The sequence below is a fragment of the Cryptomeria japonica genome, chromosome 8, assembly GCF_030272615.1.
Source record: "Cryptomeria japonica chromosome 8, Sugi_1.0, whole genome shotgun sequence".
Taxonomy (NCBI): domain Eukaryota; kingdom Viridiplantae; phylum Streptophyta; class Pinopsida; order Cupressales; family Cupressaceae; genus Cryptomeria; species Cryptomeria japonica.
Window position 1 is genome coordinate 482,756,495 of NC_081412.1, and position 16,226 is coordinate 482,772,720.

At 37.0% G+C, this 16,226-nt stretch overlaps 1 protein-coding gene across 1 annotated transcript in view; it reads left to right on the forward strand.

Annotated features, from left to right (window-relative positions):
• LOC131077287 (inner membrane protein PPF-1, chloroplastic) overlaps nucleotides 1-16,226 on the forward strand; it is a 222,106-nt gene that overhangs the window by 146,376 nt on the left and 59,504 nt on the right. The window contains exons 5-6 of the mRNA XM_058014751.2: nucleotides 5,461-5,534; nucleotides 5,697-5,801. Coding sequence (XP_057870734.2) covers nucleotides 5,461-5,534; nucleotides 5,697-5,801 — 179 coding nt within the window. The remainder of the gene's footprint in view (nucleotides 1-5,460; nucleotides 5,535-5,696; nucleotides 5,802-16,226) is intronic.

The window sequence follows — 16,226 nt, forward strand, 5'->3', positions numbered from 1 at the left end:
ATAAGTGTATGTTACAAGTTACATTCCGAAGTATAAAAGGGTACCGAGGGGGTGCGAGCGCCAACCGTCGCACCGCAACTTCCACCCCTCGGTTGCCAACTAACCAAAACAATTACACATAATTAACTAATGTTATTCCCGTGTACAATAATGCCGCCAACAAAGGGACAATAAACAAATGGAGTTTTGTGGAGGAGCCAATCTAGTAATTATGGTGCCCTTACGTCCTCAAGATCTATGGGACATATTAAGCAAATGTTTGAAGCGTATTGGAGAAAGTTTACAACACATCAATGAGTATACACGAATAGAAAAATTGGGGTTAGGCCCACTTTCTGACTTGAAATAGATTAGGAGCAGAAGGATTGAGATTAGGCCCACTTTCTGACTCAAAATGGATTAGGAGTAGAAGGATTGGGGTTAGGCTCACTTTCTGACTCGAAATGGATTAGGAGCAGACGGATTGGGGTTAGGCCCACTTTCAGACTCGAAATGGATTGGGAGTAGAAGGATTGGGGTTAGGCCCACTTTCTAGCTCAGAATGGATTGGGAGCAGACGGATTGGGGATAGGCCCACTTTCTGGCTCAAATTGGAATAGGAGCAAAAAGATTGGGGTTAGGCCCACTTTCTGGCTCAAATTGGAATAGGAGCAAAAAGATTGGGGTTAGGCCCACTTTCTGGCTCGAGGAAAGATTGGGGTTAGGCCCACTTTCTAGCTCAAGAGGAAAGATGGGGTTAGGCCCACTTTCTAGCTCAAGAAAAACAAGGAGGATCTAACAACGTGTATTTGCTTGTATACTCCGTGACTGCATATATTAATGTGTATGCTCCGTGTTTGCATATATTCATGTGTATACTTTGTGTTTTTATGTGTATGCTCTGTGTTTGGTTCATACTTGAAATGGATTAGATATGTGAATAACTAGAAAGATATATGTTGCTTGTGAGGTCATAGATGTGTGTCATGCTTCAAATCCTCATCTCAATACATGTTAAGATCACCCAAGCTTTAACACGAAGAGATATCCATAGTATGGTGCAAGCGTTGGGTCAACCAAATTAAAGAAGAAATACAAATCTCCAAGGGTTGATTTATTTAGTTCTTAGAAAACTACATTGCTTGAGGACAATCAATTTTGGGAAGGGCGGACTGTAATGTCCCCTTGTTGAAATAAGATTTATTAATAAATACTAATAATAAACTAAAATATAAAGAATAAATATAAAAATTAATATAATTAAAATTTAGTTAAGTTTAATGAATGGTCATAAGGCATGAAATGAAAAGTTGTGACTCCCTCAAACATGGCATATAAAATGGAGAGAAGAGAACTTCGTTAGGAAAAAAAAGGGGAAAAAGGAAGAAAGAAGGGATCAAAGGAATTAAAGAAGATTAATGGGAAGAAGATAAGGAAGTTACTCTTTCAAAGGGGCAGCAATGATGAAAGGTTGTGACCGTTTCAAAGGGTGGTAATTGTGAAAGGTTGTGACCATTAAGAAGAGGTGTGAGTCTCCCTCACATTGGAGGATATAAAGTGGAGAAGTTTTCATTTGAGAAGGTAGGATCCATGGAATAGAACAAAATATCTGAAGTGTTAAAAGCAGATTTAGGAGCAGACCTAAATCATAATTATAAGAAAATCTGCAAGAATGATATGAACATTTATCAAAGAGATCAGAACACAAATACAAATCTGCAAACAATAATAAAGCAGGCATTGAAGGAAAAGAAGAGGAAACATTAAATCAGTAACCAGAGAATCAGACTTGATGGAATAGAAAGGATTCTCATACACACATATATACATCTGAGTATAGGTAGCAGATCAGATTGATATAAACAGCAGACCTGTGCATTTAAAGAGCGAAATAACATTTAATTGAATCTATCCAAATTACTACAGCGGACTGAATATACATAACCGCAATAATTACAAGTATATTGGGCAAGATTTAGTGTCCTCCCAAAAGGGGACATTACAAGGTGCCCTCTTTTTATACTTCCAATTTGGGCCGTTGATTAAATTTCCATCCAATTAGTATTTAAGAATATTCTTAGTCTTATTTTTAGTAATTGAAAATACTTTTTATTTTAATGTGTTTAAAAATACTTTTTATTTGAATAGTATTATTTAAGTTGCCCCCTTAAATTAAAATTGCTAGCCCAATTTCAAATAATACTAAAATTTATTTCCCTTGCTTTGCCCTTTAGCCTACAGGAAAGAAACAAGCTAAAGGTATTCTTCTGTTCCACTATTTCCAAAAAGGGTTTATGACACAGCTCCCTCATTTCCCAGAATTTTTTGATTATTTTACATTTATCTTTTGTACACATTATGACTTCTAAAACAGATGGATCTCCAACCCTTTTGAAAGTGCATTACGTTCTTTATTGCATGTTTTTAGTCTCCTATATCTTGTTCTCAAGTTTGTGATTTGGCCTCAAATCATATTCCAATTGTCACAAAGCTGTATATAAACTTACCTTTGATAGCTCCAGTCATGCTGATTCGGGATATGATGGTTTTGGAATTTATTAGGCATCCCCAGTCTGTTATCATTTTTCTTCTAATTTTGTCTCACTTTGTGTTTTTGGAATCCTTGTGATTAATTGTCATTCACAATTTTGGTGACATCACTATTTTTTTTTCAATCAAAAACTGTTTCTTTTAGATATTCTATTTTCTTCTCCAAGAAATCAAACTTAAGATGCAAGCATTGTATACCTCTAGTGTAAGGGCTTCCATTAAAAATTAAAATCTTCTTTAAATTGAACTCTTTTCTTTTTATTGCTATGTTATTTTCTTAAATTTTTCCATTTTGGCTTAAATTACAGCCAAGACTTTGTCCTCTTGCAGTGGGTAACCATGTCAAAATTTACATAGAGATTTTTCACCAGCTTCATGAAAACTGCAGAAAGCATCAGTCAGATTATAGGGCTTGAAAAATCACACAGTCCATAGAAAGCATTGTTTATTGTATGAATAATTCATGAGGTCATACTGATAATCAATTGAGTCAATACCTGACATTAACATAGCATTCATGTTGTTGAAGAGATCATAGTGTTGCAACGTCATGACTAGTAAATGTTCTCATAGTCTTATCCTTTACTTGTCCAAGAAGGTATGGCATCGGAAATATTATTTAGAAGTTCTGAAGTTCTTTTCCAGCGGTTTTGAAATTACCCCACATACCATTCATTTTAGCATAGCTCAGATTGTAATACAAATTGTAGATTCTCTGAAGTATTAGTCCATTGGGAACCTCCAGGTAGCACAATTTTTAATGTCATTAGTTGGCTCCTGTTGGTTGTGATTGGCTAACTTACAAATGCACTGGCCTAAGTTTGATTCATTAAAGACAGCTGGATAACTCTCTCTCAAACCTGGAATGATGACAAAATTTTCTGCGATGATCACTGACTCCCCCCCTTGCCCAGCCCCCCCAAACATAAAACAGGCAGGGAATATGTACTTGAAAAGAACACTAGTCAATGGTCTAAATAGGACAAAAATTCTCTTATATACTTCAGCATTGCAGAAATTCATCTTAATTCCAACAGACACTGATCTTTATTTTTTTTGTGTGGTTCATTTCCAGTTGTAATGCTTAAAATCATAGTTGAACTACTCGCCAAAACCAAAAACTCACCAAGGCCCGAAAAAAAAACTTGGTCAATACTCGGCAAAAAACTCGGGAACTTAAAAAATTGCTTAAATTTAATTAGAATTGCATTTGTTTTGCAAAATTCAATGAGAAGATGCATCCCATGAGTCAATAAATGAGAAAACAAAAGAAACAAGCTGAGTCTAGATATATTTAAATGCAAAGTGGGTACAAAATCGCATCCTCACGAGGAATGCTGATGGCTGGAAGCAAAATAGTAAATAGTGTTTGTAGAACTAAAAGTAAATAAATCAATAAAATTACATCTTCCTCTTCCCAGCTCTAGTAAAAACTAGGGGAGAGGTAGAACTAGAGGGTCTAGTCCTAGAAGTCTGTTGTAGGCGTGATTGTGCCTCCTTGCTCGCTATGACTGGCTCAGGCTATGGCTCATCCTCCATCTTGGATGTAGCTCTGCCTCTAGCTGCACCTAGCACTGGCAATGACTCCTCATCATCCTCATCCTCCTCAATGTCATCCAGTGTGAAACCAAATCCACCCCCTTCCTCCTCCGTAGCTTGCCTCGCCAAATCATTGATGTTCATCCTCTGTAAACAATGGAGGTTTCTCCTGCAATGTCCAATCACTGTAAGGATCTGTATCATCCAAATCAATTGGACCAATTGGTGCTTCCTCTACCTTCCTTATGCGCAACCGAAGATTATATTGCACAAAGATAAGGTCATTGAGGCGTTTTTGAGTTAACTTGCTCCTCTTCTTCGTGTGGATGGCCTCAAACAAGCTCCAATTGCATTCACAACTAGATGAACTACAAGGCTGACATAAGATTCTGCGGGCAATATTTTTTGAGATTTGGGGTATTTCCACCCCAACTTTGCCACCAAGCATCTACAAAATAAAATTAGGTTGAGGACAGTACCCCTCACGAGGGTCTGAGGGTGAGAAAGAGAGGGGTAGAGAGATAGGTCTAGATCTTAGGGGAGAGAGGAGAGAGTGAGATGGAGAGTGGTAGAGAGGGGGATAAAGGAAGAGTGATAGGGAGATAGGTCTAAAATTCGGGGTAGATAAAATGAGTGAGATAGAGAGAGTGAGAGAATACTAATTGCTAAAATTGACTGTCTGAAAATTTAAAAGATCTTCTAAAACCTAGAATTTGCATTATAACTCCTAGAGATCTGAAACCACTCTCAAACATCCTGCCAATATATACATGAAATATAACTTAAAGTGTAAGTCTTTTTCCTTTTTTATACTTAAATGTTATATTTCATGTATATATTCTAATGAAGAGAATGAGACGGACTTGAAAAAAAGAAAAAAATAATTTATTGACATGTTTGGGCCTTTTTTTTAATGCCACTGAGTTTTTGTGAAAAACTCGCCAAAAACTGGGCGAGTTTCTTTTGCGAGTCAATGGCATTACTACTTGCTGGCCAGAAAAGCGCGCGAGTTTTTAGAAACTCGTCGAGTTTTCGGCAAGTAATCCAACTATGCTAAAATTTTCTGGTTTATGTTCCCTTTTTATTTAGTTCTCATTGGTATTTTAACTGTATTTGTCCATGTGTCTATGATTACATTTTCAGTAATTTTAAGATACAGAATATCCCTGGACTTTTCTATAGTAGGCTTGTGATTTGAAGAAAACATTTTCATTATTGATGAGAATTCATAGTATGACAGTGTGCCTGTCCTGCCAAGATGAAAAATGTTGAGAAGTTTGTAACATTGTGGCAATTAAAAAACTCTCATTCACTTGTGGTATGTCTCTGATTTTATCTTCAAAATTTTATCTAACAAAATTTTTCTTTCTTTCCATTTTGATACATCAACAGGATGTCTTCCCACACTTGCTACAATGCCTGTTTGGATTGGACTATATCAGGCTCTTTCCAATGTAGCCAATGAGGTAATAATGTAGATTTTATCAGCAAAACCTGCAAGGGATTTGTCTTCTCAACATGGTTTCTTATATTCAAAGCTAAATCTTGGTTTCAACTTTTGACACAATCTTGTGATCTTAGTTATTCATACTTTCTTACCCTGTTTCTATTATCTTATCTGTTTGAAGGGTCTCTTGACAGAAGGTTTCTTTTGGATTCCCTCTTTGGCCGGACCGACTACAATTGCCGCTCGACAAAATGGAACTGCCATTTCATGGCTTTTCCCATTTGTGGTAATGAGATTGCTCAGTATAGATGCAGTATCTAAATCTGGTGTAATGTAGTTTCATAGATATTAGTAAGATCTAGTATGTTTTTTCAATGAGTATAATATCTTGTCTCTTCTTTTTATTGTCATGTGGCTAAGAAAAAAGGTATCATTGGGTCAGAAATATTACAACTAAATCATGCAAGTAATGGATGTAATAATTGAAATAATAAATGTTGCTTTCAAATTTCATAGCTATATAAAAAAAATAGTTAAAAGAAAATGCAATCCAATCGAGGTACCCTCCTGTTTTGTGTTGATGTTAAAGCTTTGTTCAAATTACATGAGGGTAATCTTGAAGCTAATTTTTCTTGGTCACTGTGATTAAGATGTGCCATTGCAAATGTTTTGTCAGTGTATGCTGTCTATGTAGAAGTATTACATGGTGAGGAGTAGACTTAGCTATCAGAATTCGACATTGATATGTTTCTTAGAGTACATGTTAGAATATATAATATTCTTTTTATCACCTGATGATGTGTCCAGAAACTGGGCTCAAAATGTTAAGATCTACATATCTGAACTTGGTGGATCCAGAAGTTTTCATTAGAATGATTAATCATCAGGAAAACTCAAACATATAATGCACCAGGGCATGGTCTTGAATACCCATTGGTGACCTTTCCCTATAACAATTCCATAAAATTCTCCTGAAATTCCTTTTTCTTCTACAAATCTGGGATGCACATGTTTGTGTGTGAGTATTAGGATCAAGAGTAATTATATTCAAACATTCAATCCGGATGAGAAATGTTACAACCATGATTTATCAGATTGGGAGTTTCTCATCTCATCTTATTCTTGTTCTCGTTCACTTTGTATGTCTGTTTCTGATTCGTCTTTGTTTATATCATATATGTCATGAATTTACATTCTCGATATTTCTATGGTTTCATCAAGCTTTAATATTTGGTAAAACATTGTTGTTAGCTGAGAATGGCAACCTTGTAGTAACTACTGAGACTATATCATCCACAATTCGAACTTAGTGGTGAATAATAGGAGTTCTGAATAAGAAATGAAATTTAGACCTAAAACAGTCATGTTAATTTAGAATTTTAAAAGTGCTGAACAAAGATGCTGGAGAGATAACTATTATGCTGTCTGCAACGTAGTGAATCCAAGCAAGGGAATGTATTGATGCTTAAGAAGCCAAGGGGTATTGGGCCTTGGCATGGCTATGTATTGGTACCTATATAGGTCAACCTACAAAACTTTGCCTATAGTCAGTTCTTTCTATTCATGTTGTCAATTTCAACTGAGTTTCTCCCTTGTCAAGTTGCAAAATATTTGTCTTGGTTTAGTTTTTCAATTAACATCCTTGCAGATAGTTTGAGGTTACACTGTGCCTAGCAAAAGATGGAGAAATTCCTGACTATGTAAGATTCAAGTATAAAATGAGAGGTGACGAAGTTCTTTGACTGATAATTTGCTCAAGAATTGAGAATAAAAGGGGGACTGGTCAAAGACTTGGACCATGATACCTGATCGGCAAGATGGCTAACTCAACTCCATTCAAGCAATATGTCAGCTTAAGGTAAGGTCAGTTGAAATGGTAATAAGGAGAAAATGCATTCAACTAATTGAGAAAGTTGCACTTTATAGATGGTGATGTTAGTGTAAAACTCTGATTCAATTGACAGAGACAAGAACAAATTCTGAGAAGGAAAACACTTAAGTCAAACTAGCATTCATGAATCAATTTCATTAGAAAAGCATGATCACTAGGCCTGAAAAAAAAGATTAGTGAAATTTCAAATTAGTGAAATTTCAAACTTTTTGAGTGGATGAGCCAGTTAAGAAGGGTGACCAAAGTGGCCATCATGTTATAAAACAACACCAATCACTTAAGCGAAGGAAAAATTCTTTTTAGGTGCACTTTTTCTATGGCAATGCTAGCTTAGAAGCACAACAAAGGTAGTGAATGCCTCATAGAAGTATACCAAACATGAGAGGGATTTTTAATTAATAAGAAAATTGCACTTTTGGAGTGAATGCCACTCAAAAGTTCCCAACAAGAGGTTATAAAAGTGGCAAGCATGTTAGGGATCCATGGTAACCAAAAGAAAGATCAAACTTAAGTGAAAATCGCATTCTTTCAAGTGACCTTAGCATAACAAACCTATGACAATGAAGTAGCAACAAAATGATGAAACCACAACATTGAGGAAGATGAATCAAGCTAAGTTTGAATGTTGCACATTTTTGAGTGGTATTGCCAGCATAAAAGCATCACAAGGGTGATAGAGCCAAGTAAAAAAATGACAAGTGTGCAAGTGACAAAAAAAAAGAAATCACAATTTTTAGTGGCATTATTGGCACAAAAGCTCAACAAACATTTGAAGGGAAGTAAACATAAAGTGAATCACACTTTTTGGTTTTCATTGCAACCCAAAAGTTCCTACAATGGCAAAGCAACCCAAAAGTTACCACAATTGCACTTTAAGTTGGCTTTGCCTCGACAAAACTCCTCCAAGCATAGGAAAATCTAAATTTGAGTGCTAGGAATAATCTCATGGTTAGGGTTTTTGAAATAAATCCATTCATTCACTAAGATAAATTGTTCAAGGAAAAGGGCATCAATCAAAGGCATAAGGACGTTTCATACGCTATCGCTGTCCAAGGAACCAATACGATCTGAAGTTAATTCACTAACCAATAACATTGTTAGTAACAAGGAGGCACAATTTGGTACATAACTAATTCAGTTTGTTTGCAAGGGTTATGGATATGGAGATACAACTTCTCACATCATGCCCCTTCATTACATATTAAGGGAGGATCGCGAACTCATCAAAAGGCAGGCAGATTTGTTTTTATATACTTATTTCATATTTGAAGCACTCAAAGAGCATTAGAACAGCTGACTGAAGGTGGTGTTTACCCATCCGTTTGCAAGGCCAAGGATGTATGTGTAGAAAGTAAACTCAGTAGAAAAGGCATCAAGATATCACATGGTTGTAAGGAGATAACGGAGGAAGAATGATTAGAATATTAGAATCAGATCTGTGGTTGGCCAAATCGCATAATCATAAACATAGTATTCAGGAACAGCGATCAGACCTGTATGAGTAGTAGGAGCAGATCCGTAACCTCTTAATCTGTATGCAGACACATATTTAGATCAGAAACTCAATCATATTAACTTCATGAATATTCATAGCACTTGTAATAATACATTGATTCACTAAATTTTATATACTTTGGCAGATATCATATATCAGTTAGTACTTTCTTTGCATTTAAGAAATTGATTCACACATCTAAGAAGGATGATTGTTGGTTAAGTTCGTGGATGATAGAAATTGTATGAATTGTTCTTTACTTATATCGTTCCAATTCAAGACCTTAACATATTGTAGCTTCCTAAAATTGCGACACTTGCAATTTCGACTGCATTTGGGTCTTCACGATGGCGATGCAACACTGAACCTGAATGGAGACCCCGAAACTTGTTCATGACATCAAAAACTGCATTTCTCAGCACCCTGGCCTGATCCTCCTTGCACCTTGCTGTCTCGGGAGGTGGGACCATGGCGCCCAGCGCCCTGGTCCCTGGCCCTATTTTGGGCCCGGTCTCCTATGGGACTTCGGGCCTTTTTGTTTGCAAATTGGAAAAATAACATTTCCTGGTCGGCCTAAGGTCGGGAAAATCAGTCTATCAACCCTAATTGGCAAGTATATAAACTACTTTTCCTCTCTCATTTTGGGGATGAGGAGAAAAAGGCGTGGAAACGATATTCAAACATTCAAGCATTCCTTCAAGCAATTGATCATTCTAAGTCTCCATTCAAGGCTAGGTGTTGCATTCAAGACAAGGATTCAACCATTGAAGAGGAGATCACATGCTACAACATACAACATACAACAAACAACAACATCTATACCTTCGCATATAAGGATACAAACATCCTTACAACAAGGTACTAGTACTTGTTTTACATTACAGTCATTTACATTTACAACATTTCTCATTTCTTGGTTAATTCCAAAACCGGGGTTTGACCTAAGGGCAAACCCCTAATCCCTAACCCCCCAATCGTCTTCGCTTTTCTGTGTGTAGGTTGCAGGTACGCGGCTGAAATTAAAGATTTGGAATCCTTGTGCAGAGACGAACAGATCCCCCTTCGTTTCGCGGATTTTTCGGAGGACCGTGTGCACGCCGGGCGCCATCGTCCCGTCAACTTTTGCTCAAATTTGCAGGACAGCGCCGTCTCGACATTTTACTGCTAATTCCAGGTCCGCAGCTTCATATCATATCACTATCTCTATTTATAAGTGAATCTTTCTTGCTTCTACATGCATTCCTAGTTCAATCTTTCTATCTACATTCTTTACAAAAGAGGGTATCCTTGCTATCACAACCCTTGAAACTCATATAGAATCCAATCTTGCATTGCATGGGATTGGATCTTGTGGGTTTCAACCCCTCTTTTGAATGTAAAGTCCCTCCTAAGTGAAAACCATCAACCCTAGTGACTCTCCCTTCTCTCTCCTTGGAGTTGGGGAGGGGAGAACGACTAGGGTTCGATTTTTCTGCTTTACATTTTGGTGAACCCGACGTGAACATCCTTTCTGATTATTCATAGTTAGATCTGAAAATTGGATTCCTTGATTACATTTCCATGTTTGATCTTTTGCAAAATTTTAGAGGTTAATTGCATAAAAACCCTAAATTTTCTTTTTAAGTAATTAAACTTGTGAAATGTTTAATTGTTAATGCTTGTTTCAGATCTACCCTTCTATTACAAATTATCAATTCATATTTGTGCGTTAATTTTGAAAATTAAGTGGTTAAGTGTCAAAACCCTAATTTTTGAAACCCTCTTGATTCAACCTTTGTCCGACAATTTCACTGATCAAAACATCTCCAAATCAGCTGTAACTTTGGATTCCGCAATAAAATCACAATATCTTTCATCCCTGAAAATTTGGAAAAAAGTTGCGAGGACCGTGTGCACCCCGAGCGCCATTGTCCCCGACATTTTTTCCGAAATTTCGGGAGCTAGATCTTACTGTATTTTTCTGCTAAAATCCAGAATTTTGGCTGATTTTATCAATTTTAACACCTTCAAAATTACAGTCAAAGTTGGTCTAGCGATTGCTTGGATTGAGGCTTCTAATCATTCAAAAATTGTTGAAATTGAAATTTGTGTCAAAATTGTGTTTCTTACAGTCCTAAATCTGAAAAGTGTGTTATCATTCATTCGAAATTTCAGTGATTTATTCAAATTTTTGCAATTTGTGACTTTTGAAATTAAGTGCTTAATTACAACAACTTTGATTTCCGCTTTCAAAATTGAATTTTGCGTGAAATTGAGTCAACTTTCAAATTTCAAAACTTGCATTGCTTTTGGTATTCCCTCTAAAATCATAAAATTCAAAATTTCAGTTTCCCTCTCTTTTTCAAAATTCAAATTTTGCATTTTTCGACAATCTTGGTAGGGTTCAATTTTGAGATTGCAACTTTAATTTGGCCTATCTACAGATCGTAAAATCACTCAATTTTTTCAGGTTAGCTGTAAAATCATCATAACTTTCATCCCTGCAAATTTCGAAAAAAGTTGCGAGGACCGTGTGCACCCCGAGCGCCACGGTCCCGAACATTTTTTCTGAAATTTCGGGAGATTGTCCTGATTGTATTTAACAGCTTAAATCTAGAAGATTGGCTGGTTTTACTGAAATTCGCTACCTCTAAAATTCAAAATCTTCTCTCTCTCTTTAGTGCATGAGTTTTACAACAATAAGCCCTACTTACACTATTCCCGTTAGACGAAGCCTTAGAATTAAGTCCTTCCAAGGTTTAATTACTGAGGAGATGGAACCTAATTTGAATGGTCTTTTTAATGAGGACATGGGTAATTCCTCTAATCCTTTTAATGATGAAGAAGCTCTCCATGAGGTTTCTGTAGAACAACTTTCAAAATTGGATAACCAATTTGACGATTTTCGACAGTGGATGTCTCAAGAATACCCTGATAGTCAAGCTCTTCCTTTAATTGAGGGTCTAAAACGTATGCTTCAAAGTTATAAGAATGGAATTGATATTTTGCGTGGTATTGCACACATTGTGGATTCAAATGTGATGCCTATGAAGAGTTGTGCCGAAACCTTAGGTTATACACAACCTCCTACTCAAGACAATCATTCTATTCCTTTGACAACTCCTATTGCTAGTATACCTACTTTTACATCAAACATAATGACTACTTCAACACAAGACATTCCTCCTATGATCACTAGTCATGGGGGCAATCCTTCTTCTTCAATTAACCCTCTTCCTTCATTCAATCCAACTTCATCATTCATTCCTTCAATGAGTGTTCCTCTTATATCTCCACAAATGAACATGACGCAAGGGGGCAATTCGTTTTCCATTCCTCCTTGTAGTGTTCCTCCTGTCCAATCATCTCCTATGACTAACTATCATAGTGTCCCACCACCTTACTCTCTACCTTCTTTCAATAACATAACACCTCCATCACAATCTAACACGTCTAATATGAACTCTTCGACTGAAGCGACCATTAACAATCTTGCACAAACTGTCTCTTCTTTACAGCAACAAATTGCCTCTATGAATCAATCTAAGTTTAGTGTGCCCACATTTGATGTTGCGAGCCCACTTTCTCTTGATATTGTTCGAGCTATTCCCCCTAAACATGTTGAAATTCCGCATTTGGAGCTTTATAATGGTAAGGGTGATCCTCTAACACATGTTAAGACCTTTCAAACAATATGTACTGATTTTGCTTATGACCAAAGGTTGCTTGCAAAACTGTTTACTAGAACATTAAGAGATAAAGCCCTACAATGGTATTGCTCGTTGCCTTCTTATTGTATTTCTTCTTTCGAACAACTTGCAAATGCTTTCATTCAACAATTTCAAAACAATATAAGCCCTAAAGTTACTTTGATTGATTTAATGCATTGTAAACAAGGTGTTAAAGAAAAAGTGATTGATTTCATTGGTAGATATAAGCATTTGTATGCTCAAATTTCCTTTCCAGTGCCTGACAATGATATTCAAAGAATCTTTATTTCTAATTTACAAAAAGATATTAGAGAAAAACTCCTGTTTTCTGAGTTTACTTCTTTCCAACAGTTGTGCGCAACTCTTCACAATTATCAACTGACTGTGAGTCAAATGGAACAAGCAAATCCTATGACTCCGAGTGATAAGGGTGATAGTAGTCAACAACCATTTGGGAAGTTTAAACCGAACAGAGAGTCCATTAAATTCAATGAAAACATCATCAACAACAATGTGAATGTAGCATCAGGTGTGCCTCCTATTTCTAAATTTTTCAAGAAAGAAAGAAAGTTTACTCCTTTGAATGAATCATTGCATAGTATTATGAATAAGTTATTGGAACAAAATGTGCTTACTCTTCTCCTATAAGGCAAATAGATCCTGCAAAGATTAATTCGCCCTATTTTGATAACAAATCTTTTTGTCAATTTCATCGTCATCCTGGGCATGATACTGAAAAATGTTTTGCTTTAAAAGGTAAAATTCAAGATTTGATTGATAATAATACTATTTCTGTTTCTGGAGTGAATGATAAAGGCAACACATCTGTAGCTCCTCCTAACCAAAATCTTAAGATTTTCACTGATCCATTGCCTTCTCATACCTCTAATGCGATTGATACTACTGATTCCTCTGTCTCACCTGATGATCTTGTGTCTATGACTCCGAATGTGATTAACTTTGTAGAGCAGCAGAAAATCCCTAAAGAACCTTCCATTACCTTTGATTCTAGTGAAACTATCAGGGCTCCTGATGGTCCTTTATATATAGTTGCAAAAGTCAAGAATACACCTTGCCGTGGAGTGCTTATTGATCCTTCTTGTATGGTTAATATCATTACTGAAGAATTTCTTTTTACTTTGCAATTGAATCAAGTGACCTATGATGAAACAAATGTGGTTGTGAAACTATTTGATGCATTTTCTTCTCCTGCAATTGGTTCTATTACATTACCTATTGAGGTCCATAACAAATCCCTTGATGTGGACTTTGCTATTATTCCATCATCCGAACAATTTCGTGTGAAGCTAGGCTATCCTTGGCTATCTTCCATGAAAGCTATTGCTTCTTCTATTCACAAGTGTTTGAAATTTCCCCATAATGGTGAAGTTGTTACTATCAATCATAGTCTCTTTAAACTAGTTGAAAGAATTCCTAGTGTTCCTATTGATTATTTTTGGCCTAAACAATTCCAATCTCTTCCTCCGCGAAGTGATCATCTTTTCAAATCTTATCAAAAGTGGAAAAAAGATATGATCCTATCTCTAAGTGAACCTAGAACACCCAAACTTGACATTCCTATCGTTCTTGAGAAGGAAGTTCTTCCTTTGAAAGATAAAACTAATGTCTTTCCTCAAGAAGATTCCCAACCCATCCCTATGGATGTGACTATGCCTATGATTAATAAACTCCCTAAAAGTAGACCTATACCTCCTCGTCATGATGGGCTTGGTCTCCTTCCTAAACCAAATATTCCTCCCTTATATGGAGCAGTTCCTCCTCCTTCCTCTTATGGAGAGAAGAGACCTTCCTCTTCTCCTATTGTTCAGCCTAAGAGACCACAACCTAAACACCCAAGTGATAAGGATGAGAACATTCCTCCTCCTCAATCTTCGCAACTTCCTACTAAGACTAGACGAAATCGTTCTGCACGTGAACGCCGACGAAAGCGTCGTCTTAGAGCTCAGGCAGCTGCTTCTCAGACTTTACAATCCCCCAAAACACCTTCAGCTAGTATTATTCCATTTTCTCCTCAGCCGACGATTGAGCCAAAATCTCCTAAACATAAGATGCATGATGGTCTTGACCCTGTGCGAGTTAAAGATCCTATTTTTATAAATCTTGATGATGATATAGATGAAAATGTTATTCATGATGAAAATGTTACTCCTGTTCATTCTGATAGTGAATATGAATATGTTGATGTTGATAACCATTTATCTAACGAATTTTCTAAAGCACTTATCCTAGCTCCTAGACAAGAACACCGCGGCTTGGGATATGAACATAGCCCTTGTTTGGATCTTGTGATAGCTCCATCTGTTGTGTTGGATGTTCCTCCTCTAGCGTGTTTCCTACCTTCTCGAAATATTGATTGGCAAGATCGGGGGGTAGATGACGTGCTAGACTAGTTTCATTAGCATAGCAGATTCTCTCCTCCTCTCTTTTGTTACTTCTTCTATGTGTTATTCTCATTCTTCTATTTGTTGTCTACTTGAGGACGATGCAAAACATTGAGATCTCTTTTGGTCTCTCTCATGTTGACTCAAAAGACACATGTGTTCTCTTCTTCTAGGTGACCTTCCTTGATTGGGGAATGAAGAACAATTATGCATACATACATATGATATACATGAATTATCATACAGCATACTGACCCCGAGGAAAGCGAAGTTACCTTGTGCTTTGTGTTTTGTGTTTATTATCCTTGGGCTTATCTCACACTTGGGGGCTAAATCCTTGTGATAACGTGCTCCTTTCTCATTTCTTATATGTATCACTACCTTAAAGCAATCACCCCCGGTGAGGCGTGTGCGATCGCTTTAACGTAGGGGGGCATACATCCCGTTCATATCTTTTCAAGATACTTGAAAATTTCTTGGCAAATTTAGCCTTGCCTTGAAAATTTTTGATATCTTTCTTGCATGACTCATAGTGAGGGAACCTTACTATTGACAGTCATGGTTCTCCCTCGTGATCTTCCCTTTTACTTTGTCAATTGAAGTCGTAAGATCCTTAGTCCACTGGGGGCTTGGTGTATCTTGCCTCCTTGACGTGGTGAAAGTTTTTCAATATTGTTTCCTTGTACTTTACCGGAAGTATGAGCATATGCTTATACTCCCGCTAAAGTGGGGGCTAAATGTAGCGTCCTAAAATTGCGACACTTGCAATTTCGACTGCATTTGGGTCTTCACGATGGCAATGCAACACTGAACCTGAATGGAGACCCCGAAACTTGTTCATGACATCAAAAACTGCATTTCTCAGCACCCTGGCCTGATCCTCCTTGCACCCTGCTGTCTCGGGAGGTGGGACCATGGCGCCCAGCGCCCTGGTCCCTGGCCCTATTTTGGGCCCGGTCTCCTATGGGACTTCGGGCCTTTTTGTTTGCAAATTGGAAAAATAACATTTCCTGGTCGGCCTAAGGTCGGGAAAATCAGTCTATCAACCCTAATTGGCAAGTATATAAACTACTTTTCCTCTCTCATTTTGGGGATGAGGAGAAAAAGGCGTGGAAACGATATTCAAACATTCAAGCATTCCTTCAAGCAATTGATCATTCTAAGTCTCCATTCAAGGCTAGGTGTTGCATTCAAGACAAGGATTCAACCATTGAAGAGGAGATCACATGCTACA